Source organism: Charadrius vociferus, unplaced genomic scaffold, assembly GCF_000708025.1.
Source record: "Charadrius vociferus isolate BGI_N301 unplaced genomic scaffold, ASM70802v2 scaffold110, whole genome shotgun sequence".
In the NCBI taxonomy this organism is placed as follows: domain Eukaryota; kingdom Metazoa; phylum Chordata; class Aves; order Charadriiformes; family Charadriidae; genus Charadrius; species Charadrius vociferus.
The window spans coordinates 3,062,762-3,087,937 of record NW_009646761.1 but is presented as its reverse complement, the minus strand read 5'-3'; the positions used below and the strand labels follow the sequence as shown (position 1 = coordinate 3,087,937).

At 37.4% G+C, this 25,176-nt stretch overlaps 1 protein-coding gene across 1 annotated transcript in view; it reads right to left on the bottom strand.

Moving 5' to 3' along the window:
- PCCA (propionyl CoA carboxylase, alpha polypeptide) overlaps positions 1-25,176 on the bottom strand; it is a 306,936-nt gene that overhangs the window by 149,484 nt on the left and 132,276 nt on the right. The window contains exons 13-17 of the mRNA XM_009892045.1: positions 21,191-21,334; positions 19,592-19,666; positions 14,331-14,399; positions 13,426-13,501; positions 1,612-1,722 (exon numbers count right to left, since the gene is read on the bottom strand). Coding sequence (XP_009890347.1) covers positions 1,612-1,722; positions 13,426-13,501; positions 14,331-14,399; positions 19,592-19,666; positions 21,191-21,334 — 475 coding nt within the window. The remainder of the gene's footprint in view (positions 1-1,611; positions 1,723-13,425; positions 13,502-14,330; positions 14,400-19,591; positions 19,667-21,190; positions 21,335-25,176) is intronic.

Genomic DNA, 25,176 nt, shown 5'->3' with positions numbered 1-25,176 from the left:
TGACCAGATTCCTTCATGAGCTAAGTCAACCCAAGAACTCTCAAAAAACCTACCCCAACAAAAGCAGCGACAATTAAAAAAAAACAAAAAGTCAGTTTTATGGCGATTTAGGGAACTGAATCCACTGAGGAAAAAGACTGAAAGGTCACAGAACCATCACCAAGATAGGACATAAGATTCTGTATTGAAGTGTCAGGGAAGAGAAAGAGCAGTTAATCAGCAGCACTGAGCCTTCAGAGCAGATCAGGGTACCCTCAAGTCTACGCTGGATGAAAACCAGCTGTGTTACCTGAAGATTAGTTAAGTACACCTTAGCAAAGAAGACAAAGGAACATTTGAGCTTCAACCATCACAAGCTTACTGTCACCCAAGGTGACTAATTCCGATTGCTGCAGTCTCAGTCAGGAGCTGATAACAAGCTAGATGCATTCATCCCGCATATAGGACTATCGCATATAGAGCTGCAATTACATCATAATATAAAGTAGTTCTGTGGATGAATATTCTTTGCACCAAACTCATACACTGAGTCCTGAGGTAAGAAAAATCTGTTCTGCTCATTAATGAGCCTAGAATTTGGCAAGGCGCCAGTCATATCCAATGACTGCCAATCTGGCAGTGTTGTCTCCAAAGTGGGATGAGTATTCTGCCACACATTGGATTAATGATGAATGGGAGAGACAGGAATCTCCAAGGAATTCATAAAGGACCCATGAATGATGAGCTGTAAACACTGTCTCTTTTTTTTAAAAAAAAAAAAAAGGAAGAGGTTCTGCCTGATGAATGCCAGCTGAGGCGAGGCCTGAATGGAAGGACTGAGTCCCTGACCACACAGGTCAAGAAAGCATCTACAGCAGACTGGCTGAGAGAAGACAACCTTTGAAAACTTGATCCTTGTGAAAGGAAACAAAGGAAACCAAGCTATTTGTTTACTTACATTTCTCTACCAACTGCTCTTATATATTTTTGCATGGGTTGGTTGCATGGTTGATTTTCCTTGGGATGTTCTAAAGAAACATTTTCATTTGTGTTTATGTTAACCTAGTGTATGAGTTTATAATAATTTCAAGGTGTTGCCCATTACTGTGTGTAATGAGTATTAAGACCAGGTTACTGAAATACTTTGATAATAATGCCAGATCCTCTAGATAATGCTACAGTGAACACCAAGGGTACCAAAAAGTGATACTAAAGATGCTGCACAAACTCACTGGGGGAAGTAATAGTGTTGAGTAGAGAGAAATCTTATCTTCAAGTTAACAGTAGGAGCATTGTCTGTAACGAAGCACAATAGCATGGGAGCGTTGAATTGATGTTTATTTTACATATTTCATATCACCTAGATATTGGTTTTTTTTTTACTTTGGATATACTTCATTTACTCTTTTGCCACTAGAAGTAGGTATTTTACCTTCTTGAAAGTAAAGAAAGTAACTGTTTCAATTATATTATGCATTATTTAAAAACTCTAATTGCATGTATACACAGCTACATTTGAGGAAAAAGAAGTAAAGACTGATTGGGGAATGTGTCAGTCGATAAATATAAAGGAAAAATAATCAGAAAGAACACCTCTCAAGAAAAGAAGAAACATTCCAAAATGGAACAAACCTTTAAAACCATCAGGATAGACTTCAGGAAGGAATTTAGTGCTGATGTCTCCTTGAACAAAGCGTGGATGGATGATCACTTCTCGTAGTAAAGAAATATTGTGAGCCACACCTGAGAAAAAAACATCAATACAAAAATCAGGTACGCATATAAATCACAAACATCAGTAGGAAACAAACTTGTAAAAACATGAGCTCTTATCTTTGTAGAATAAATACTTGTCCACAACTTAGAGACCATAGTATTGATGCAATCAATGCAAATTTACTAGTTTTGTTTCAATCTTGCCTCAAGATACCCTCCTTAAACATTCAGTTTAATTAAGAACCAAACCTTCCAAATTGTCACCTCACCAAGCCCAATTCAAACACTAGTTAAGTCAATGACAGCAAGCACAACCAAGACTTTTGGTTCAGTCCTAGCAGATGTAGGCAAGACCAGAGACATCTCCTTGAAATGACATCTTAGTCACAACTGTAAATACCAGCCCAATTCCAGTGAACCCCAGTCCACCTTGTCACCTGCCACCTTATATACGCATACTCCTGTGGAAGATAGGTGCCACGTTACACCCCAATCACAGTAATGAAAGATAGTAGAAAGTTTTATCATTTATATATAATTCTAACATTTTTATCATTTGTAAGTCATAAGAGATTACTGTGGAACTTACAAAATAAAGAAATCTATTGCTTGCTCCATATGCACCTTTATCCAACCTTGCCTGGTCAATTCTTTTATCAAATGCCCTGATCCTCCTTTAGTACCATTCCATGACCCTGCTAGGCATATAGTGTGTTGCCCCCTCCCCCCCCAAATTATTTCTTTAATTACAGAAATACTCGTAGAGTCCTTATAGCCACCTTTGTCCTTTCATTTCTTTGAATAACATACACTTTTTCATTTTTTTCTGAATTTCTTCATCTCCTTTCATTCCACCTCTCAGCCTGTCTCCTCTTTCTTTTTTGTGTTTTTCTCTCCCTTCTTTTCCCCTGCTTTTCGTGTCAAAGACAGACAACTTCTAACAAATGCAATCTAAAGCTACGCAGCTCAAAGGATACTACCAGCGTCCAGTACTTGCACACAGAACAGTAAGTCCTCTGCTCTTTCCTCACAGGTTAGTGAAAGATAAACTCTCAGAGGAAAGGAATAAACCATACCCCATTTCCAGCATAGGCTGGAAAAAACAATCAGGAGTAGATGTCAGCAAAAGATAGGTGCTCAGGATAGTTAGCACTAGGAAAAGATTGACTGGGGAAAGATTCTGGAGCCAGTGAAAATGTTTCAGAACAGGTTAAAGAAAAGCTTGTCAGGACACAGATATAGTTGGTATATCTTAGTTCAGGTAGTGGGACTCAATGACTTTCTGAAACCCCTCAAGTTTTATCTTTCTTTGAATTTAACAGGGCTGTATAACGAAGTTAGTAACCTAATGATAACCTAGTTTAGCACCAAATATGACGGTCATTAGAAGTCATTTCACTGAAATATTAAACACAAAAAAGTCCTTATAGGTGTAAAAAAAATCCCTGAGGAAAAAAAAAATCCCAGACAATTTAAATCATCTCCTGCTTACTGCACTCCAAACAATTTTCAAAGAGAAGATACTTTCTCTTTTGAGAGTAGCACATAGGTCATCTCTGGGAAGGAAAGTTTAAGAATATGCAGGTAAGAGAAAAACACCATTTTTATCTCCGCTCTTCTCAATTTTAGAAAGAGATTGTAAAAAAAAAAATATCTGAAAAGCAACCACAGTTCAATCCCAATATGAATACACAAAATAATACTGTCTCATAAACATTAATATATCTTAAGAATATAAGCATTAATATTTAAGAGAAGCTGAAATAGACATGCAATTCAGGAGCATGAACTGTAAGCACTGGCTACAGCTGTTCCATCCGTTCCAGGTATGGATAAATGAGGGAGGAGGTACAGGAAAGAGGTTATCCAACCTCAGCTGTGCGTTGTGTCTCGCCCTTCAGGAAATACAAAAGAATTCACATTCTTTCCTCTCCGTGTCAGAGGGAGAGGCAACTCAACATCACATTGCATTTTCCAGGTCACATGAACTTTGGTGTTAGGCGCACACCATGAAGTATAAAACGCAGAGGACATCACAAGTTTGTCTTGTCAAAATTTGTCTGTGCATCCATATCTCTTGCAAAGCACAAGATTCTGAACTTCAACTTTGGATATGTTTACTTACAAGTTGTTATGATTAACACAGTGATGACATGACTGAAAGTTATTTGCACATTTTTTCTAATAGCTCTAGTTTAAAATAACACAAGAATTCATTGTAAACTCAGGTCTCTCAACTGTAAATTAAGCTATTTGGATTTTTTTTCCCTTATTGAGATCTCACCAAAGCAAAACCACCAGCAGTACAGCAACTGCGAATTGCCGTAGCTACAGAAGGAGATTCTTTTGCACTTCTACTTCTTTTTCCTTTGTGTTTTTTCAGTTTAGAAGCATGAATAACATTCTTGTTATTTTTATATGCAGACCAGTTCAAACAGTTTCAAAGCTTTTTTCCCTTACAGTCTGCTGCTGGTGTGAATTTTCAAGCTCTCTGTGTGGCCGTCACTGAAACCACTTTCAACACATGGAGTCGGACTAAGCCTCATTGAATCATGAAGTCATAGTTTTACAGACTAGTTCATGAGCCATTAAGTAGCACATTACACAACCAGTTCAATGATGACAAGATAAAAATTTGACCATTTGATTAAAAGAGGATCAGCCTCCTTACTGCCTGTGACCTAGATAGTCATTCACAGACCCTGATTTCATAAACACTGAGTGAAACTCACATTGCATCTCCACTAAACAAAAAAAATTTAAAAAAATCTTATGCTAAATGACTGTAACATCAAAACAAATGAAGACTTTATTTGGCTGCTACAAAATCCCCCCAAAATTTCTCATTTGAATAGTAAGTTGAAATATCAGAGAGATTTTCATCTATTAAGTACAGCTTCAGGACTATAATTAGAAAACAAAAAGGAGCTCTTCAATGCTCCCTGACTTTGAATCCAGGATTTAAATAGACTACAATGTGTAACCAGATCATCTCATGAGTTTTTTTCCTAAACTGCTATAAGATCCCCAGTGAGATGATGGCTGATGACAGATGACAGAGCTTGTTGGTGTCTCAACTGACTGCCCCAAGAGACCCGAAATCAAAAAAATACTATGAGTATCTTAATTACTTCCAACTCACGTGCATTACAAAAATCAGAGGCTTCTGCAACATTTTAAGCTCCAAAATTCCTTTAACAAGTTCAATAGAGCAAACAAGCCTGGGTGTTTGGGAAGCAGTATAACATATGTATTTTACATATGCAAATTAAAATTTAATACGCAACAGTTTCCATTTAAAGTATCGTGAAAGGCTATCTTTATCAGTCCCCATGATCATTATGTAAGCAATGACTGTGTGGTTGATCTGCTTCTCAAAACTGATACCTTTAGTGATGTTCCAATCATATGGCTAAAAAAAAAAAAAAAAACAAAACCAACCACCACCAAAAAACCACACAACAGTGTGTAATCCTTCAGAAGTCGAGAAGTTTTAGATTTGCAATTTAGCGTGACCTCTGTCAAAGTTCATAAGGTCTCCATCTGTGTGTGAGTAACTGCTAGGCTACAGAAATATGGACCCCTAGAGCAGCTTGCTCCTGGCTACCTGCTGCTTCCAAAACACTGGCCAGACATTAGCCCCACACTCTCACAGGATCAAACAGAGACTAACAGGCAGTGCTTATTTCATGCAAAGTTAGACACTAAACTGAAGTATATTGTATTTATGTTGCAGTGGTTTTCAGGGAATTTTTCTTTTTCTTGACCAGGTCTGCAGTCTGCCAGGAACAAAATCACATTTGTTAACCTGACAAGCCATGACATTTCCAATAAACAAACAAAATCCTTAACTATATCAATTTATTTCCCCTCCAGAAAACAAAATTTCACTATGGCATCATTCTTTTACACTGTTAAGACTGATGCAGAACTGCAGTTACACTTATATTCTTCTTTTCTCTAAGTCAAAATACAATAAAAAATAATAATCAGTGTTCCTTCTGCCTTTATTTTTTTTCTTTCACTTGGCTGCATGTTTCATACAATATTACAGCAGTAGAAGCTGAATTTAAGATGTACTTGGACTTCAATTTTGACACACTATTTTCCAGAATACATCTGTAAAGAGAGTGGACTAACATTTAACTTCTGGAGATCTAATGAAATAAATATATATAAAACATACAAATACATATGTAACAAATACATATTCCTGAGCTTCAATTCATTTTCTAGTTAAATTGCCGTTATTGCATAATGAATACATGAGTACACTAAATAATCACATTGTTCACCAGAGCTGATTAGTAACCACTCTTTCAAGAGACCCTCATTAAAAAAAATAAAGTAAAATTATAATCAGAAGAAATTACATACTGCCTGTCTCTATCTTGCCTCCTTCCTTTTCCCATTCCCTGGATTACATATGCCTTAAAACCTTGCTAAATAGACCAGATTTTTTTATTAACTTACAAACTGCAGCCTAACTCTTAATCTGTCTTCCCAAGAAAGTACAAAGATGAAAAAGACAATCAAATTAATTTATAGAAAGCAAAAGTTTTAGAGCAGATTTATGAACATGGTATCACACCACATTTTTACTCACTAAAAATCAGAACTTAGAATGCCAAGGCACAAAACCATAGGCAATATTTTCGCTATAAATATTTACTGACACTAAACATATTCAGTGTTGATTAGCCTTTTTACAGTATTAAGCTTCTGTCATCTTGACGTCTGCAAACACAAATCGGCATTTATCCATGTAAACTTAATTGGAGTCCTACATGCCTCTCTGTAGATAAGCAGTTGAATATACTTAACTTGCTGATAATTTCAAATTGTGCTAAGTGGAACAGAAAGAACTTTATTTGCATACTTACTGATTGTAAAACCAATGTACGGAGTACAGTACTAGAGGTTTCTCTTTTTAAAAAAATAGCAAAGCTAAATTTTCACCAATCAATTTAAATGTTGAATAAGAATAAATGCTATGAAGTTTAGAAGGCATCCCGGTTGATTTCTCTAACTGAAAAATAAAAATATATTAACGAAGCTCTGCACTAAGCATTATGAAACACTGATTATGTTACTCTCCACTTGAAAGAAGAACATTATCATAGATTTGCACAGACTATGAAAACACCACTTTCAACACATGAACTTTGAAAAGTTCATGATTGCTACCCAGCAAGCCTCCACTTTTGCAATTCCAAAAGTTGTCATAATATTCCCTAAAACCCTCAATATTCAACTGTTTAATTGTCTTTCAAAGCTTTTGTTTTGCTTCAATTCACTTCAGAGCAGGCTATCTGCATACAAAGTCCCATCCCAAAAGCAAGAGAAAGGCTTTCTTAGCTTTGTAATTTCAATCCACAAACATCCACATAAAGTTCTCACATAGGATCAGTACCCTACTGACCCTCAGAGCTGAACATGTATTTCAATTAAAACATTAATTCTTTTAGATATTCAAGTCTGGAGCTCACGGAATTCATAGACCAGAATAAAGGGGGGAAGAGGGGCAGCAGATAATATATGGTAATAGCATACTGTAAAAATCATTAGTTCAAACTGGAACTAAATTTTGTAGTGCATGCACTTCTGAACCTCTTAATAAGATTAAGCAGTCCATTATTTATGGTGTTAGCAAACACGTATGAATGTTTGAATCAGTAGAATAATTGGAAGCAGAAGTTAGGCAGGCTTTGTCAAGAACAAGTGAAAGAAAATGGATGGCCATGCTGCCATCACCCTCTCCTCAGCCATCCCTTTACTTTAAAGGGGAATATAACATCAGAACAACGTTATATCTAAGGGGCATAACTAGAAATAACAGCACTTGTCTTTCAGTGCCTACTCACCATAGCACACTGCATTTCTTGTAGTTTTTCACTGCCACTTTTTCTTAATTTAAAAAAACCCTAAGACCAAGACTCCTCTGACAAAAAGTACCTTATTTTATTTCCCATCTCCTGCACCAATAACATTCCTTTCCTCTTTTACCTGATCAGCCTGTACTTGAGTTGTCCTTCCCTCTTCCTCCTTCCATACTGCAGTAATCTATGACCCTTCCTAAACTACATGCCCTGACGTTCCACCGACAAGCTGCCCTTCCCACTCCCTCCCCTGCGACTGGATTAAGAAAGAAATGAGAGGAGAAACAGAAGGAGAATCTTCCCTCATGCCAGCATCTGCGCTCCAAGCTGACGTTACCAAGCATCCTGCAAACGGTCTCTTCTCGTGGCTTGGAACTAAGTTCGTTGCTTTCCCTTCTTCAATTTGGCTTTCCTCACTGTCACGCTTGGGAACCAGCTGGTCCCTGTTGCAAAGGGTCAGAGAACACAGAGACCCTTGCAGAACTCCCGGCCCTTGTTCCCTCTGCTACACAAAGGGGAGAATCCACAGTTCAGTTGTACAACCTGTTGCAGCACTTTAATAAAGCACAACCGGGAGAATGAGGCTTGTTTCATTCTTTTTTAAAAACAGATACTACTTCTTTCTGCAGGTAAACTGGCTTACACACAAAGATTGTTTTGTTCGCAATACCAATGAGCACACTTGCATACCAACATGGGATTAGAATACAGGAGAATATAAAACTTACAAGTATCACTGCCATTGAGAAACATCTTTTAAGTTAATATATAAAAGACAAAATCATTCAGTAATTGATGACATTTGGATTTAATTAAAGTTTATTGTGAAAACCTTTGTACTTCAAAATTAATTCCTTTGAAATCTATGATAAAATACTAAAATTCAAGTGGGGGTGGGGGGTTGGTTGGGCGCTTTTTCTTGGAAAGCCAAGACGTTCTCCACAATACTAAGTACTTTACTCTTTCTCCCAATTAGCATGCTTACAGCTGCAAAAACTCATGACAACAGTTTCTGCTGCCACTGTTCTGGCAGGTCTCCATTCATATCAGAGAGTTAACTTCTATATTTCCATTCCCCTCAAACCACACATATTTACCACTTTCCTGTTTTCTTTTCTACGATTGCTCTTTTACCCCATGCTGGGAGATCCCCCTCTCCCCACCCCGGGTTGGTGGCTCCCTTATTTCCCCCCTCATTTCTACTCTTTCTTGCTCTATCTGCTGCTCTCTCTTTCCTCAGACGCTCCTTTTCCCAGTCTTCTTTCTCCCAAATGGTCTGCTACATTCCTCTCTCCCCACAGCAAGCAGGATCACAACAGAGCATGGCTGACTTTACACAAAGACCGTTAATTTCATGCTACTGCTTTATATTTGAATCAGCAGGGAAGATAAAAAGCAAACGGAGGTTGAAGGCAAGATTACAGGAACTTCTGCACTTGAGGGTACGAGCTACCTGCCCCATCACACCTCAGGTGAGCTGATAATCCGTTCTACTTGCTGCATAAAATATGTCCATTTCTTTTATTTAAATAGATAAAAACAATATTCATATGTGAACTTTCCAGAACTTCATACTGGGGTTTTTTTTACGCCTTTAAAAAATGAACAGTTTATTCAGCATTATAAATTAAGTGATAACACATGCTAAAAACTTGGAGAAACTGAGAAGAAGAAAATCACACATCATGTTTACACATACAGTAGACACACTGAAAGGCATTCTTCCAATACCCTATTTCAAATTAAAAAGAAGAAACAAAATCTTAAGTTTCTGAAGAGACGGGGCATAAAATAAGAGAAAGATGAACTACTAATAACAGTGCAAGCTCAGAGGAAACCACTCATGCCTCATCCCAATGAGCAACGGTGCCTCCATGCTTGACCGACATCTTGAACTTCTCAGTATTTACAAATTCTCCAGTAACCACTGGATAAAATGAAATGTGTATCTGCTTGAGACAAATCTGGGCTAGACCTTGAACATTAATCATCCCTGAACTATACTGGAAGACCTACAGCTAAAAATGTTACCTGATTAGACCCTTTCTCATTCAGAAGTATTGAGATTTTGAATTCGGATCAGTTCTCCATAGAGGAGGCGGCTCCTATCAGAGTAATTTAGACTGTAAAGGACCTTAGGAGATCATTTCATCCAATCCACCACTCAAAGAAGTGCTGTCCTAGACTTTCACCTGCTCCCATTAATAACACTGTAGATATTACACAGGAAATGAGATGCAGATTATATTCCCATGATCACATTGAATGTATCTTGAATTAGTCGCATTGTTAGCATCTACCAACAAACAGACTGAAGAATTTCTTATTTCAGTGTGGGCAAGTTGTCATCAGCCCAAATTGTAATAAAATGTTAAGGCAATAGGCACTTTCAGAGCGTAGCATTGTTTCAAATATCACAATTTGGTTTATTCAGCATCTATAATCAAGATACTGCTATTACGGGCACTATATGATGCAGTCTTGGTTGCTTAAAACATTATTTACTCAAATTCTGCATGTCTCCTTTCTTTGCAAGTATTAGATTATATTTTTTGAAATTTTAATTAATTTCCTTTGTGATGTTGTTGAGCAGACGTAACTGGGAGGGACAGCTGAACTATGGATTCAAGGCCAGGTACTGTCTGGTCCTAGAAAACGAGTCAATAAAGGCTGTAGTCTGAGGAGTTACTCCCTGTAAGCAGAATAGAGCTAAAAGGGAACAGGTAACTCTTGGATATCCTAAAGCCACAGCAGTCGAGACTGACTGTCTGTTCATACAGCCAGCAGACAAGGAACAGCAGAGTAAGTCCTTGCACTTCACGCTGTCAGTATGCCTCAACCCAGCCTGGATGAGTCACCTCCTGGAGGGTCACTGTGCCACTTCAGTCTCTGGACTGCTCTCTCTCTCCCATGCTGGGACTGCCATGAATGACATTATATGGTGGCATTTGTTCCAAGAGGACATTTGTCTTCTAGGAACTGGATAAATACCACTGATTTCACACAGGTCAGCAAGCAACCAACAAAATATTAGTGACTAAAAGTCCTTACCAACTTTTGCCTGCTTTGAACTGGTGACACAGAAGTGATGGGAAAGACTCCATCTTCCATTAGGAGTCCCCAAGCTACCCATTAGATGGTCCTTGACCTGTTACCCAGTCACCCCATCCCATTCCAACCATGAGTGAACAAGTATTTTTGCTTACAAAAATGTTGCAATTCTTGGGAATTTAAATCTAAATTCTCAGCGTACAATTAGCAGTACAATTCACACTGACTTCAGCTGGTAACGCTTAGCTAAAATGTTTTGTAACTCAGAAGAGACTTGTTACTTACATGGAAAAATACACTGTCTCTAGAACAAAGCAACCATAAAAGCTGCTTCCGAGGAAATGGGGGGGGGCAGAAGGGTTGTTTCAGAAATAGGAACATGGAATACACTATTCAGGAAGACTATGGTGATCTCTAAACAGTTATGTACAGGCTCACTATTCAAATATAAAAGAAAGTAACTTCAAAGCTAGATAAAAAGCTATTCTGTATCTTTTACTACTACTAATGACTCAACTATGGAGAATAATTCCCGTGAGGCACTTTCACATAAGTTCAAGGTGGTTTAATATTGTTTTACACAGCACCTATGTATTGTTAAAAGCAAAAGTATCTACAAACATTTTAGAAAAAAATGCATGAAATCACATTTACTTTTCTGAAGTTTAATTATTTTTGTCCATTTGAATACCAATGCATTACTACTTCTGCATCCCTTGTTAGGCTTACTTGAACTTATTAGAGACAATTCCTCTGAACAAGGAGTTCTCTGCATGTCAATGCAGTTCATAAGATTACAGATAGGACAGTTTCTATAAACTGCCCTATTAAGCACTATTCACACCAGGCAACAGAAGAAATTCTTTAATATCCATGAATGTCACATTTTAAATAAACCTTGAGAAGAAACTATCAGCTGTATAAAAGTACACAAATATCCTGTTGGTTTTCAAACAGAAACCACTGCTCACCACAGCTAAAAAAGTGTTTTGGAAACTCACCTACTTTTGAAACCTGTGGTAAGTTAAAATTTGTCCTTTGTAATACTTTTAAAAAATGCATTACCCCCCATAGTTCATTTATTAGCTCTTTCAATGTTTTTAATATATGAAGAGCTTTTTCACAGGCAGAAATACTACAGAGATATCAGGTATGAACACTTAAACGCATACATCCATATTCAAAGACTGTAAAAAAAAAAATCAAGAATGCATTTACTAATTTTCATATGCAAGATGTCATATCCTTTGTAGGTATTTATATATCTGTGGAACTGTTATGACGTACATACACATCTGTGTAAAATACCTAAACACAAACAGTTAGGTTCCACCCCATATTACAGCACACAATAAAAGACCACGCTACACACACACTTTCCAATATTCTCATTAACTATAATCCTTTTAGCATAACTGTCTATTAATTGAAACTGAGTTTGAACCCAGAGCATGTCTCCATTAGAAACGAAACACAAAACAAAACCACCAAACAATATCTCCCATCAGTCCAGCTATAGTGGTACAAATTTCTCTCTCATAGAAATTTACTCAGCTGATATACAGCAGGGGTTTACATCAGCACATTGTACTGCAACACTCTAATGGCTCAAGTTGCACCAGTATAAATCCACTTTAGAGTTATGCAGTTCATTTACAATGGCTAATCCTACCACCTATCTAGCTACACTGTGGTAGAGGGATGCTCGTTTTCCTCAAGATAAATCTTTCTAGTCTAATGTGGCATTTGTAGTATTCAGCAGACGGCATTAAAGCCAAACCACGTTTTACAGAAACACTCGTATGATTGTCTGCTATACGAGGTCTTTCCTGCTCCTCCTCCCAGCCATTCAGAGGAGGAATTAAGTAAGTGTTCCAAGCCCCTCTCCCATCTCAAATCATGGAACAACCTGTCCAGCAACCAAAACAAAGGAACAAAGGCAGCAAATCCTCCAACAGTTTCCTTCCTGCCTACCCTGGTTCTTCAAGTACACTGACCAGTAATGAAAAAAAATGACTCCCCCAAATACCCACACCCTTAATAAGTAAAATGAAAATTTTTGCCACATTACAGTTCATTTCTCTAATCATCCCCAGGAAAATAAAGGATAAGAAATCCAATTTTTCACCTCTCCTATGAGTTTTTCTTCCTATTTTCCATAAGACAGAGGAAGAGCTAAAGATTTCTCTCGCACAAACTATGACTTCCCTCTCTAAAACTTAAAAAGGAGTTCAAGTGGTCATGGTTGATTTACCCCTGCTGCTTGGAAAAGCTAGAAGACCAGCTACTTCTCCGAGACAGTCAGTCAGCAAGAGCTGAAACATTCTGATCATCAGCTTACATCTGTATTTGCCCGAATTTAAACAATTGCCTTGAAAATAAGAAACATATATAATACACAATCAAATACTACGTTGTGATATTATTTGACCATAATCAATGTATTACATTGCTATAAAATAGCAACTACTTTAAATTGTTTACAGTGTACTGGCGTTTTTTTTTCCTCCACAACGTAATAAGTGAATTAATGCTACCTTTTTGTGAAGACTCTTATGAGTTTAAGGAAACAATTTAAATATTTATCTCCTAATATTCAAGCAAAAACAATGGAGGAAAAAAATGAAGTCTCTTTAGATTTGATGTATCTTCTCAGCTTAATTAACACAAGCTTTTCCTGTTTTAATTTGCACTTAAGAAGCGGGAACTTTACTCAATTTGCTAATTACTACATTTTCAAGCTGTTTTCTTGAAATAGATGGCAGTCTATCACACTAGGAACCCAAATTTCTGTAGTTACCTCGAATTACGTAATTGTCCAAAGCCTCTTCCATTCTTTTCAGTGCTTCAGCTCTATTAGAGCCATAGGTAATCAGCTAAAAAAAGAAAAAGTATATGAGTTACCTAGAAATAAGATAACATTTGCCTCTAGATTCTGAATAGCATTTAAAAAGAAAATGGTTTGTAGAACTTCTGCAGTCACAAAAACATTTCTCGCACAGTGCTGTACCTGTGCTTTAGAGGCTCTCTAAAACATCAAGAGAAAACTAAGATCTCTTAACCCATTCAATGAAAGAAGACCAATCACTTTTCCTTCATAAAATTTAAAGCATCTAAACAAGCTCTCTCTTCTTTAGGCACACAGAAAATTAGAGCAGAGTTTCAATATCTACTCGACTCTCCTGACTTCTAATGCCCAATCGACTAAGATTTCAGTGCAAATTTTTTTCACATCTGAACTCTAGTGTTAGTGTCGTATTTTCATTTTACCAGTATGTTACTGATGAATAAGAACTAATACTAAGAGATACAATCAACCATTTCTTTCACTGCTGCTTTTTGGAAGCCAGAATTATTGAAATATTAGTTCTAGCTAGGTTACATTACAAAAGATAGATTGGCAGCACCTAAGTCTGAAAGTAATGGCTTCTGTCTAAATCAGAATCTTTTTAATAATCAGAAACTGCAAGACAAATAATTACAGTGTCAAAAGATTTTAAAAAAATTGTTTAGAAGTGATACTAAATTTCCTTTACTTCACATTTTCCTTCACTCCATTCATATTCCCTTGAGGCATGTTATGCCTAGCACCTTTAAAATACCGATTTACCAATCCTTTGATACACTCTTCCCTCCTTTAAAAGATCTGTGCATAAAGTTAGTGTTTCATACCTTTAGAATATTGAAAAATAATCATCAACTCACTTTTGAGATCATAGGATCATAATAAATGCTAATATCACTTCCTTGTTGTATGCCACTGTCAACACGTACCTTCAAAAATAATAAGAAAAAATAATTACATCTTGAAAAAAAAAAATATTTCAACATGAGATCAAATCTACCTGGCAGGCTTAAAACATAACACCCACGAAGCTTATCACGTACACTTTTTCCCCTCGAAGAACTAGAATAATTATTTGTTTTCAGAGAAGCTGGGAGGGGGAAAGGGGACCTTTTTCCTCCACCAGAAAAAATACTTGTAAGTTATTCTCTCCTTTAAAAGAAAACACGACTGCAATCTTCAGTTGATAGTTAAAATTCTCTTTTGTCCTCCTAGAATGCACAGTAAACACATCAAATTGGATCTAACAATTTAGGTTGTGCTACACACTCTAAACTTCAAGTCTGAACATATCCAATTCCGATTTAATCCCTGTAATAAAATACAGTTGTAATTATTCTTCTGACTGACACCTGGCATGAAGGATGCCCCTTATAATCACACCCTTTCTGCATCTATATGTAATCACGTCCCCCATGTTCCGCTACAGCCCTTCCGAGGGCTCCAGCAGGAACTTTAGAGCTCTGCTTATCAGCTCCATAGGAATACTGATCCTGTGGTTTTCATGTCTGTAACACTTTCCTTCTTTGCCTCACCCTCTCAACTGTAAAACATTTTTTTTTTCTGTTGCTGCTGTTCCCCTGAGGCTTTAATGTTTACACAGCTTTTTCCATGGCTTTGCTTTGTAAGGACACAGCCCCAATTAAAGCTCTGATTCTGCAATATTCACGGAAAAAAATAACACAAGTTCAAAAATTTCTTTTGAAGAGGCTGATTGCTGTTAACCAGCCAACAAGTTAGTTAGTATATTGCTGATTCTTGTTTTCATCTCTGAGTTTGATTTCATCACTGTAGCAATGAGGTTAGCCATATAAAACTTGTCAAATGAGCAATTTCTGGGGAATAAATATTTATTAAATTGCTGCTTTCGAGCTTTGCAATCTGAAACATTTTTTAAAAACTAATCAAAATAACTCAAGAGCGATCAACGCATTCTGGGGATCATAAGGATGGAGGGCTCTAATCAAAGCTGTTGAAGCAGCAGGGCTCCGCCATACCGCATTGTAAAGGGGGCGGGAAAGAGGGTCCTGGAATCTCACTTAAATCTTCACCTGTGGGAAGGAACCTTTGTAATAAACAGCAGCTCATCTGTCTGCAGCAAGACAGAAAAAGGTCAACGCAACGGCTGTTAGGCCTTTAATATTTTAATTTAGGCAATTATCAAGGGACCGCATGTAGAACCTCTTGTCTACAGAATCCACATGAGGGCATGATGATGACTTTATTATCCAAACGACATAAAAAGATACCCTAGCAGGTGTACTCACTTTCTTCAGTAAGAAACACTCTCTGACCAGTTTTTATGTCGTTATGTTCTTTTTATTGAAAAAAGCATATACTTACTCATATATTTGTATTTATATATTTATATATTGTGGTTTATAATTTATGCTTATTTGTACAGCACATTTATTCATATGTATACGTAGCAGCACTTCTGTAGCATTTTTATCACATCTTATCTGAATGTGCTTTATCCATACTTAACTAGGCCCCCCACTACCCATATCAGGTACACTTAATATTAGCTACAAATGAGAAGGTAGTTCAGACACGTCATGATTACAGAAGAAACATGCAGCGTATTTCCCAGCTCCTCTTCTTGTAACTGCTAAATCATCTTTCCTCCCAGGAAATCTGCCTATATTTAAAGTCAATGCATACATTCTCACACTCAAATCAGAGAAAATTAATTTACTTACTCAGTCCCAGGTAAACCCTTGTAGTATACAATAAATACATTCATAAGACATGAAGGTATGACATACATACTCCACACGTACTTGAATTATACTGTGACTTTTGTCTCCAAAGTATAATATATATATAGGATATATATAATATATACCCGACAAAGTGCTTAATGCAAGTGTTCAGGGGCGCTTTACATACACATACATGTGCATGTAAGCATTTATACACGTATACCATATTTTGACAAAGAAAAAAGATATATGAAAGGTGCATAACTCAGACCCAGAGTAAGCAGGTTAGACCTTGGAGTTAATGTAAGGCTTCTGAGGCTACTGACTGTATACTCTACCTGCTCCACGTTTCTGTTGATACACAACATACATACCACTATATGATTTACACTTTTGCCTAAGTACCATACTCTGAAAAAATGAAAAATTACAGTGAGAATTGAAAATTCTTTAATAACTACAGCATAATTTCCTTAAAAAAAAAAAAAAGAGCCCTCTGTAGAAGTTTAATTTTCATAAAATAAACTCAAGATGACTAAAAAAAATTACAGCAGAGAAGAAATACATTTAACATCTTCAATCCTCTCTGCGGTGCTTACGTTTTCAGAGCCTGGTAACAGTAGGTGATCTTATAAACTATATGGTGTGACAGAACTTAATGAATATTGGATGAAAAAGAAACCCTAATTCAACAGATACTTGCTGTAACACTGCTTAACTTGATAAATAATAGCAATACTTATTAGACCTCCAGCATTTACTTCTGCTTAACATATTCTTTCTTTTATTCAGTATTTTAAATACCAAAGAAAGGCTATGATTCAAGATCTTACTGTACCCCACAGCTCATGGGTATTACAGCCCCCGACACATTCATTGCTGTTGTACTACCATTATGTGTTATTACAGTAGGACAACACTAAACTGAAAGGTAAAAAAAAAACTTAAGAGGGGAAAAAAAAAAATACAATCTATGTCCCGGTCCTGCAATGAACTATTAGTGCATCAAATTCCACTTACCAACACATACAGGTTCTAGTATTTCTCATTTCTTTGCCATATCAGAGTCTAAGAGTTTTCTCTTTCCGGCAAGAGTCATTAAAAGACCAGACTGCCCATCATACTAGCAAAGAGCAACGCTGGAGCTCTTCAGATATGGCAGTACATTTGCTATGTTGTGTAAGAGCACTGAACATGAATGCTCACTATTGCAATACAGGGGTTTGTGGTTACCTATCTTAAGCTTTATTATCAAAGATGAAAAAAATGTTACATTGGCGAGTACCATGTTCTAAGGAAATTACAGACTACACGGTACAGTATATTCCTATCCATGGCTAAAAAAAAGAAACCTCACCCAGCCATGCACACCAGGTCTGCTAGTTTGAGCAGCTGACACACAGGCACAGGTAGACAGTCAGAGCTAACTTGAGAGACAGAAGAAATGAATTGAAAATGCATTTGGCAATACACTACTCATAAGCCAAACTCGCTGCGACACACTACAAGTCTCCTCTAATTTTTTTTTTTAAGCCAACTTGTTGACAATTTAAAATCTAAAATACGGAAAACAAACACTGTGGCACAATGGGCCTGTAACGCTGAAATTTTTTAGTCATATTAATTTTGTTCTTAGCAGCATGACATTCTCAGGAGAGAAATTAGTTTCACAGTGGCAGAAAATATGTATTAAGACACCAAACCACGAGTGTCTACATGAAAATAGCTGTTCTATTTTTAAAATGACAATAGGAGTAAACAGAAAGAGAACAGCCTAGACACTCCATATGAGCTCCTCAAACCATTGCTCTGAAGCCTCCAGCGTAATTAAAATTTCTTTCTTCGGTACCACGATGGACCACGTGAAGCGATCAGGCATCTCCCACCCTTCATTTTCAATTCACCTCTCCCCCTAAGCACAACTCCCAGCCCACCCCGTCTACCTGACAAGTGACGGCCCAATCTGATTAAATGCTTGCAAGGGAGGGGACTCGTGGGCCTCCATGACAGGCCAAAAGTGATCACCATGGAGATACATAATTACAGCTGTCAACGCGTCTACTGTCCTGCTGGCATCAATTTGATTGCTCCCAGCAATAATGATAGACAAAGCTTAGTGTGCACTCTCCTGCACCCAATCACTTTATCTATTCCATGGTCCATTTAGCTGACATGCAACATTCACACAAGCAAATAACAGCAGTAAGCAGAACATTTAAGGCATTTTAATTGTTTTTTCTTTGTATGGATGGCTTACAAGCGCAAATGTTATTACATAAAACTCCTGCTGCAGCATTAATTGAAGAAAGATTTGGTGGGACAAAGACTGTAGGGGGTATAGTTTGTCCATTATCACTTGTACTTTCAACAGGTCTCACGTTTGGAAAATTGCAAATTGCAAAAACTTGCAAGGGCAAAATGTTTGACATCCTGTTAGCTATTACAACATGGTGAAAACTTCTAACAACCACTGGAGTATTCATTATAAATTCATATTAAATACACTCTTTGTTTCTTCAAAAAAAAGTTTAGATACATCCAATGATACCTTTTTCCCTCATCTCCTCTTTAAGATCACATAATGCCTTTTAGATCTTTACAATTTTTTTTCTGCTTTCAGGCTTTGAACACAGCATGAAGCCTTAAAGACCAGCAAGGGTCAGGTCCCTTCGGAAAGTACACGGGCAAAAACAATTTAAGAAGCGAAATAAATCATATATCCAATAACATCTCCACATTTAAGATTCCTCCTGTAATCTTTCACTATTTTCCCGTGCAAGCAATCAAACTGAATAATCGCATTCACAGATGGTACAGCCTTGCCGTTCCACTCACTGACACAGTGTCAGGTATACGTGCACTTATGACTCAGACTATCTTGATTTTACAGAAAGGCGGTGTCCTTGTTCTTTACGCATAGCAGAAAACACTGCTTGTTAAACAGCCGTTCCATATAGTTAGACTGTATCCTGAAACACGTAATAATCACAGTAACAAATTTCCTCTTTAAAGTCCACAAAGCTAAACAGAAAGCACTGGCAGTTTCTCACCAGTGTCCCCAGTTCTCTGTGGTTAAAGAGCTGAATCAACATTTCACTGTCCTTTCTAATCACTGCAGTATTTTTACTTACGCTGTGTTTGAAGAACTTAAGCTTAAAATTACAGAACATGACAAAATATTTCAACATATAACGGTTTCCTGTTATACACAATTTGAACATTTTAAACCCAGTTTGGAACTGTACATTTTTAAACACTTTTTCAGGTAGCACAAATAAGTATTACCAAGTTCTGTCCCTCCTCCCCCACCAAAAAGCTGGAAAAAAGGCCTTATTTACAAAGCTGCTGAGTACTTATAGTCTCTGTCCATAAAACAGACGCTCAGCACATAAGAAAAGCAGAACCAAGTTACTTACACTTGGCACGTGCAATGGTTCCTGATACTGAGAGAGTTTACCAATGGATGGCAGGCCAAAAGATTTGTAGGGGTCCTGAAATAAAATTCAACATGGGAAAGCATTAAGCCTTTACAGATGCAGAGAAAATAATATTAAATAGCTTGAAGTCTAACAGAAACCACTGCTGGAGTAACTTTGTTTTCTTCCCCAGAATTACTTGTGTTGAAGTACATTTCTTCATCCACCAACCCCTGTGACTCCAAATAAAGAACTCTTCCATTGCAGTAAAAAAGCAGGAAAGAAGTGCTCTGCACACAGCTACGATACACCATCAAAATATACAAAGATGACATTTTCATTTTTCACACTGTGCCTTGGAAGAAGGATGGGAAAGTACTCAGAAGGGAGGAGTAGAGAAGAGAGTATAAGGGAAAAAAAAAATCAAAGATACAAAAGGTAGGTAGAAATTCCATTATCTTAAAAAATCAAATTGACCTTTATGCCTTTGGAAATCTCCTATATAATGCAATAACAATATAAACTTAATAGGACAGCAAATAAATATATGGCCTATAGAATAACCAAACGTATGGTAATGTGGTTGGATCCATTACTTATAAATGTGAAGGAAGTTTACCAAAAAAAAAACCCCAAGCATCAGTTACTCCAGGGTAAAGCCTACGCATACTCAGAATAGTTTCCATGCCAATCACAGGGCAAATATTTATTCTTTATTAAAATAGTTCATAAAACTTGTAATCAGTAGAGCAAGTTGAAGATTGTGTGCATGTCATGAAGAGGAAGAAAAAACCAACATAAATTAACATGGCCTGGGTCACAAAAGCTGTAATAGTTAAGTGAGGGAAAAACACATCTGCAGGTGCTGAATTATTTTTGAAATGCATGGTTACCTCAAATGTTCCTAAAATAAAATGAAGGAAACAAAGCATCATTTTTTCGTTAACAAATCTTGATTTCTGTGTATCAAAAGTGACAGCAAAAAGACATTACCTTGAGATGTCCTAAACATGCTTGAAAATGGGGTTTATATTTTAGGAAGCTTTAAGGTGAGCTAGAGAGTCATACTGTAGTTAGAAAGTTATTGTTTTGGTATGCACTTTGAAAGTTTGTCCTATAAATTGTAGTTTCAGAAGATACATAACTTGCTTTTTCAGCAACCTATTAAAATGTTTTAGTACAACAACAAAAATTCTGTAAGCCATTGGATTTCAACTGTCTTTTGAAGACAGTAAGTTTCAAGTACACAAGTTAAGGAACCTGGAAACACTAGTTAACTGCAGCAAACAACGTGGGCACCACATCGTTAAATGAGAAGGAAACATAGCAAGTGACCTTAGAAACAAACCTCAGTTTTTTCTTTTCACCGTTTTTAATTTTGATTTTCAGAAAAAGGTATGCTGAAATCCATACTCTATTTTGAATTTAAAAAGAAAAATTCTACAATTCTACAAAAGCTCATTAAACATTTGTGTTACGTACTCTAAATCATGACTTTCATATGATATTCCTTGACTTCACCTTGGCATCTATCCACACCTGGGTATTATTACTCCACAATTCCACCACCTACCCTCCTCCCCATTACCACTTATTTACCTCAGCATAAACTCGACATTCAACCGCCCAGCCGTTGATGGGAATATCAGCCTGTTTGTGCCTGAGAGGGTAACCCTTAGCAACACGGATCATTTCTTGGACTAAGTCCAGGCCGGTAATGCATTCTGTGACGGGATGTTCAACCTGCAAGGTCAAGAACTGTCAGTCAGTAGGTAAAAAAAAAAAAAAAAAAAGCCACACCAAAAAAAAAAACCCATTCTCCATAAACAAACACAGATAAACAAGAAATTTGACCAGCCAAAGAACAGACAAAGAACACCTTCCCATCTTGGTCTTTTTCCTCAGAAGAATTCTACTTGACAAACTCCAGCAACCACCTTGTTTGTTGGGAAACCCCAAAAAATAAAATAATTAGCAGATTCCAGTAACTAGGAGCACCATACGAAAGGAAAACTATAGAGAACACCTAGGAGAGTTTGGGGTTTTGCAGGGGTGATGTTTTCCATTTATTTTTACAATTCAAACGCACCTGGTGACAATGTGTTAATTTTTCTTTGTTCAGAAGCTCTTCCCATTCGATTTTGTTTTGAAAAGGCTTGCACTGTAGCCATAAATATATTTAAACTGCAAATCTCAAAGTAGCTGATAATCAACCCATTCTGCTACACTTAACATGGCACGTACAGGAGCCGCTTTACAATTTTCCATAGAACTAGCCTACCCTAAATCTCACCCATTCGCCTGCTTTCACTAACCTGTCCTGACAAGCAACCAGATTAGCGTAATCTTGCATCAGCGCAGTGTAGCAGAAAGGAGCAGATGGATCCTTCAATTTCCATCCCCCCCCCTCCTCCAGACTTATCTGTTTAGTGCTTAGCATGCACAATAGCTGGGCTGGACCAGCAGAGTCACTCTGCGCTCTCAGCAAATTGCTGCTAACGGCTTTGGATGATGCTGCCATGGGAATACCCGTCGTTCACACTAACCCCGGCATGTGCGTACAAGCATGCACACATGTGCGCGCATATGCACATAGATGCTTTTTTTTCCTTGAAACGGGGATAGAAATGGACACGTTTATTAACTTTAAAAAAAAAAAACCAACCAACTCTTTAAGTAGACGCAGTACAGTAAAAAAGCACCCAAAGACAGGAGGGCGCACCACAAAGATGACGTAAAAGACGGGCATGCTAAAATTTTGTTCTTCACACAAAGACAGCTGTAAGACTTTCCATATAGAAATTACGACAGAACTGCCATTTCTATTATAAAATATTTTTGTCCCAAGGGCCAAAATACCTTAAGAAAATGCACTTCACTATGGTTTCTCTGTCGTGAGATGTCATATTACGTACATTCTGTGACACAGGAAAAGGTCAGTGACCAAACCACTTGCCTTTCTTCCTTCAGCTACACTAGTATTAAGGAAAACATTTAGTCATTATAATAATCTTGTTCTGATAAGCCACAAGAAGATGCTTTGGTCTTTAAGAAAAAAGCTTTGCAAAAATAAACAGATGGCATCCATAATTAGCCCTGTGTATGCTGTGAGTTTGTTTAGAGTTTCAACAACAGTTTAAGACGTTTTGACATAATTTTAATGACAAATCATCACTGAAACAAGCACCTATTCTTTGAAGGATAAAAGTGACATTGAAATGGGAATCTGATTATACAGTTTAAGGATGTACCTTTGGGATTCAATCTTGATTCTACCTAACACATGATATTCTCCAGCACGTCAAGCTTAATAACAGTATTTGGAAAACCTAGGAAATATCTCAGTGTCTACCCTGCAGTGTTAAATTGAAGCAATTCAATTTCTATTATGACTTGAAGTTTCTATTAAAGCTCCCTAAGTTTTAATAGAAAGTTACTTAGCACACATTCATGTTTGGACAACACAACTTATTTACTTATTTTGGAATTTAAGTTTTAAAAAATTACCTTCGAGTTTAGAACATGTTTGGAATTCTAACATTCCAGCTAATTAAAATAAAATATTTTTTTTTCAAAGACATTTGCATTATTTAGTTATACTCTCATTTTTCTTGGATTGCAATTGGCATTCCAGATTCAATAGCTTCAATGTTGTTTTCCGCTTTATTGTTGATGATCAAAATAGGACGGAATGTTTCTGGAAAGAAAAATATTTTTGTTGTTTGGTTCTTACGACTCACAAACATTTATTTAATCCATTCTTCAATACAGATCTTTGACTTGGTCAATATTTTCTTCTGTTTCTTCAAAGTACTCCCTTTGTGTCTGCACACAAAACAGCATTCAGAAAATATGACGAGGAAAAATTTTTGAGGGTTTTTTTGGGGTGGGGAGAAGTTGTTCTGCATTCTTTTAGGACCATGCTTCAGTAGTGCTGTTTAGGCATAACGTAGTGTCCTGGTTGGAGGTAAAACAGAACCAATTTTGGTCAGTAATTTCGGTTCTTAGCTGGGCCTCTCTAACAACTGAAATTAACAGCATATTGTGCAGACAATGTTCACTCTCTCAGGGTGATAAGACCTATGTTTATAGCTGATGCCCAGCCATGGTATGCAGAGAGGACCTTGCTTATACTTATTGCTATAACACCCAAGGCCAACCAACTTTGTTATTTGCCCCGTTGGAGGGTCAGAAGCGGAAAAGCGTAGTGGGGTCCCACCTGCAGGGAGGAGCAGACAGGACAGGTGACCCAAAACTGACCAACAAGGGTATTCCATCCCATCTGCCTCATGCTCAGTATAAAGGCTGAGGGATCGAAAGGTCAGCTCTCTCTCTTCCTGCAATGGCCAACGTCTGAGGAGGACTCTGTTTGTCTGCCTGCGATCCCGATCCTGAATGCAGATCCGGAATCCAGTTCCCGTCCGTCACTGAGTCCAGCCTGGGACTGCCCCAGTGCCAGCCGGTGTCGTGATTGTCATCTCAGGAGCTTGATACGGTTTTGTATATATTTCCTTATTTCTTTTTTATTTTATTATTAATATTTCATTAAAGTAGTTTAGTTCCTTCTAAGAGAGAGGAGTCTCCTTCTAAGGAGAGCATCTGTCGGTCCCATCTGGGGTCCCCCAGGCCCCCAATAGCTGATTTGGCCTAAACCACGACACGTAGACAGTACCAATCATCTCTCTAACTTTGGGGTACCAAATACACTTAAAATGCATTTTAGTATACATTAAGACCATCAGATCACCAAAATGGGGTAGAAAATGTTAACCTTGAAATCCTAGTTGACCTACTTGTAATTTTAACCTTTCCGTGAGGTGCGCGGCTCAAACTGCGCTTGTTTTAGCATTCGCAGTTTTCTTTCAGCAAGGGGACGGCAAGAGGGGGGCAGTATTTTTAGCATTATACAGAACATGCTTCAGCATACAGTACAAAAGATGTTAACAAAGCAGTAATGCCATACCCTGGTTCAACAAGCAACCTGCAATGAGGTTCTGGAGGTGCAAGAATCCACCCACAGAGAGATACATGCAGGATCTGAAATTAAAGCTCTAATCTTTTACAAAGCAAGGAAGGATGGGAGTAGAAGTGAAGAAATTAGACCCCCCCCTTCTCCCTCCCCTCCCAAAAAAAGAAAACACAGGCATCATCATTCCCTACTTATGAAAGCCCCAGAATAACCGTCACAGCTATTTGACTAATATTAAAAGATAGGCTTTAAATGTTTTTCTCTTTTACTTTTCAGCCTTCTATTTCAGGTGTCACTCTTGTTTTACATGCCTGTAGTATTCTCTTCTATTAATTTTATGCTATACCTCTTCTCCATCAACAGCCTTAGCATCCATAAAATGGTCAGTAAGGTAAAGGACTACATTTTTAAAGAAATGAACGCAAGTATGCTCACAGAGCTGAATCACACTCAATTGATCAACTCTTCTAGCTTTGCGCCATACTCAGATTTTGTAGTCAGCTGATCTGAGATCTTGCCAGTGAAGCCCCAGTTGATAAGGTAAGAGCCAATGGTGGCATGGTTATATTATAGTGGGTAAATTCACACATTATCTCTGTCCTTAACACAAAGGGCA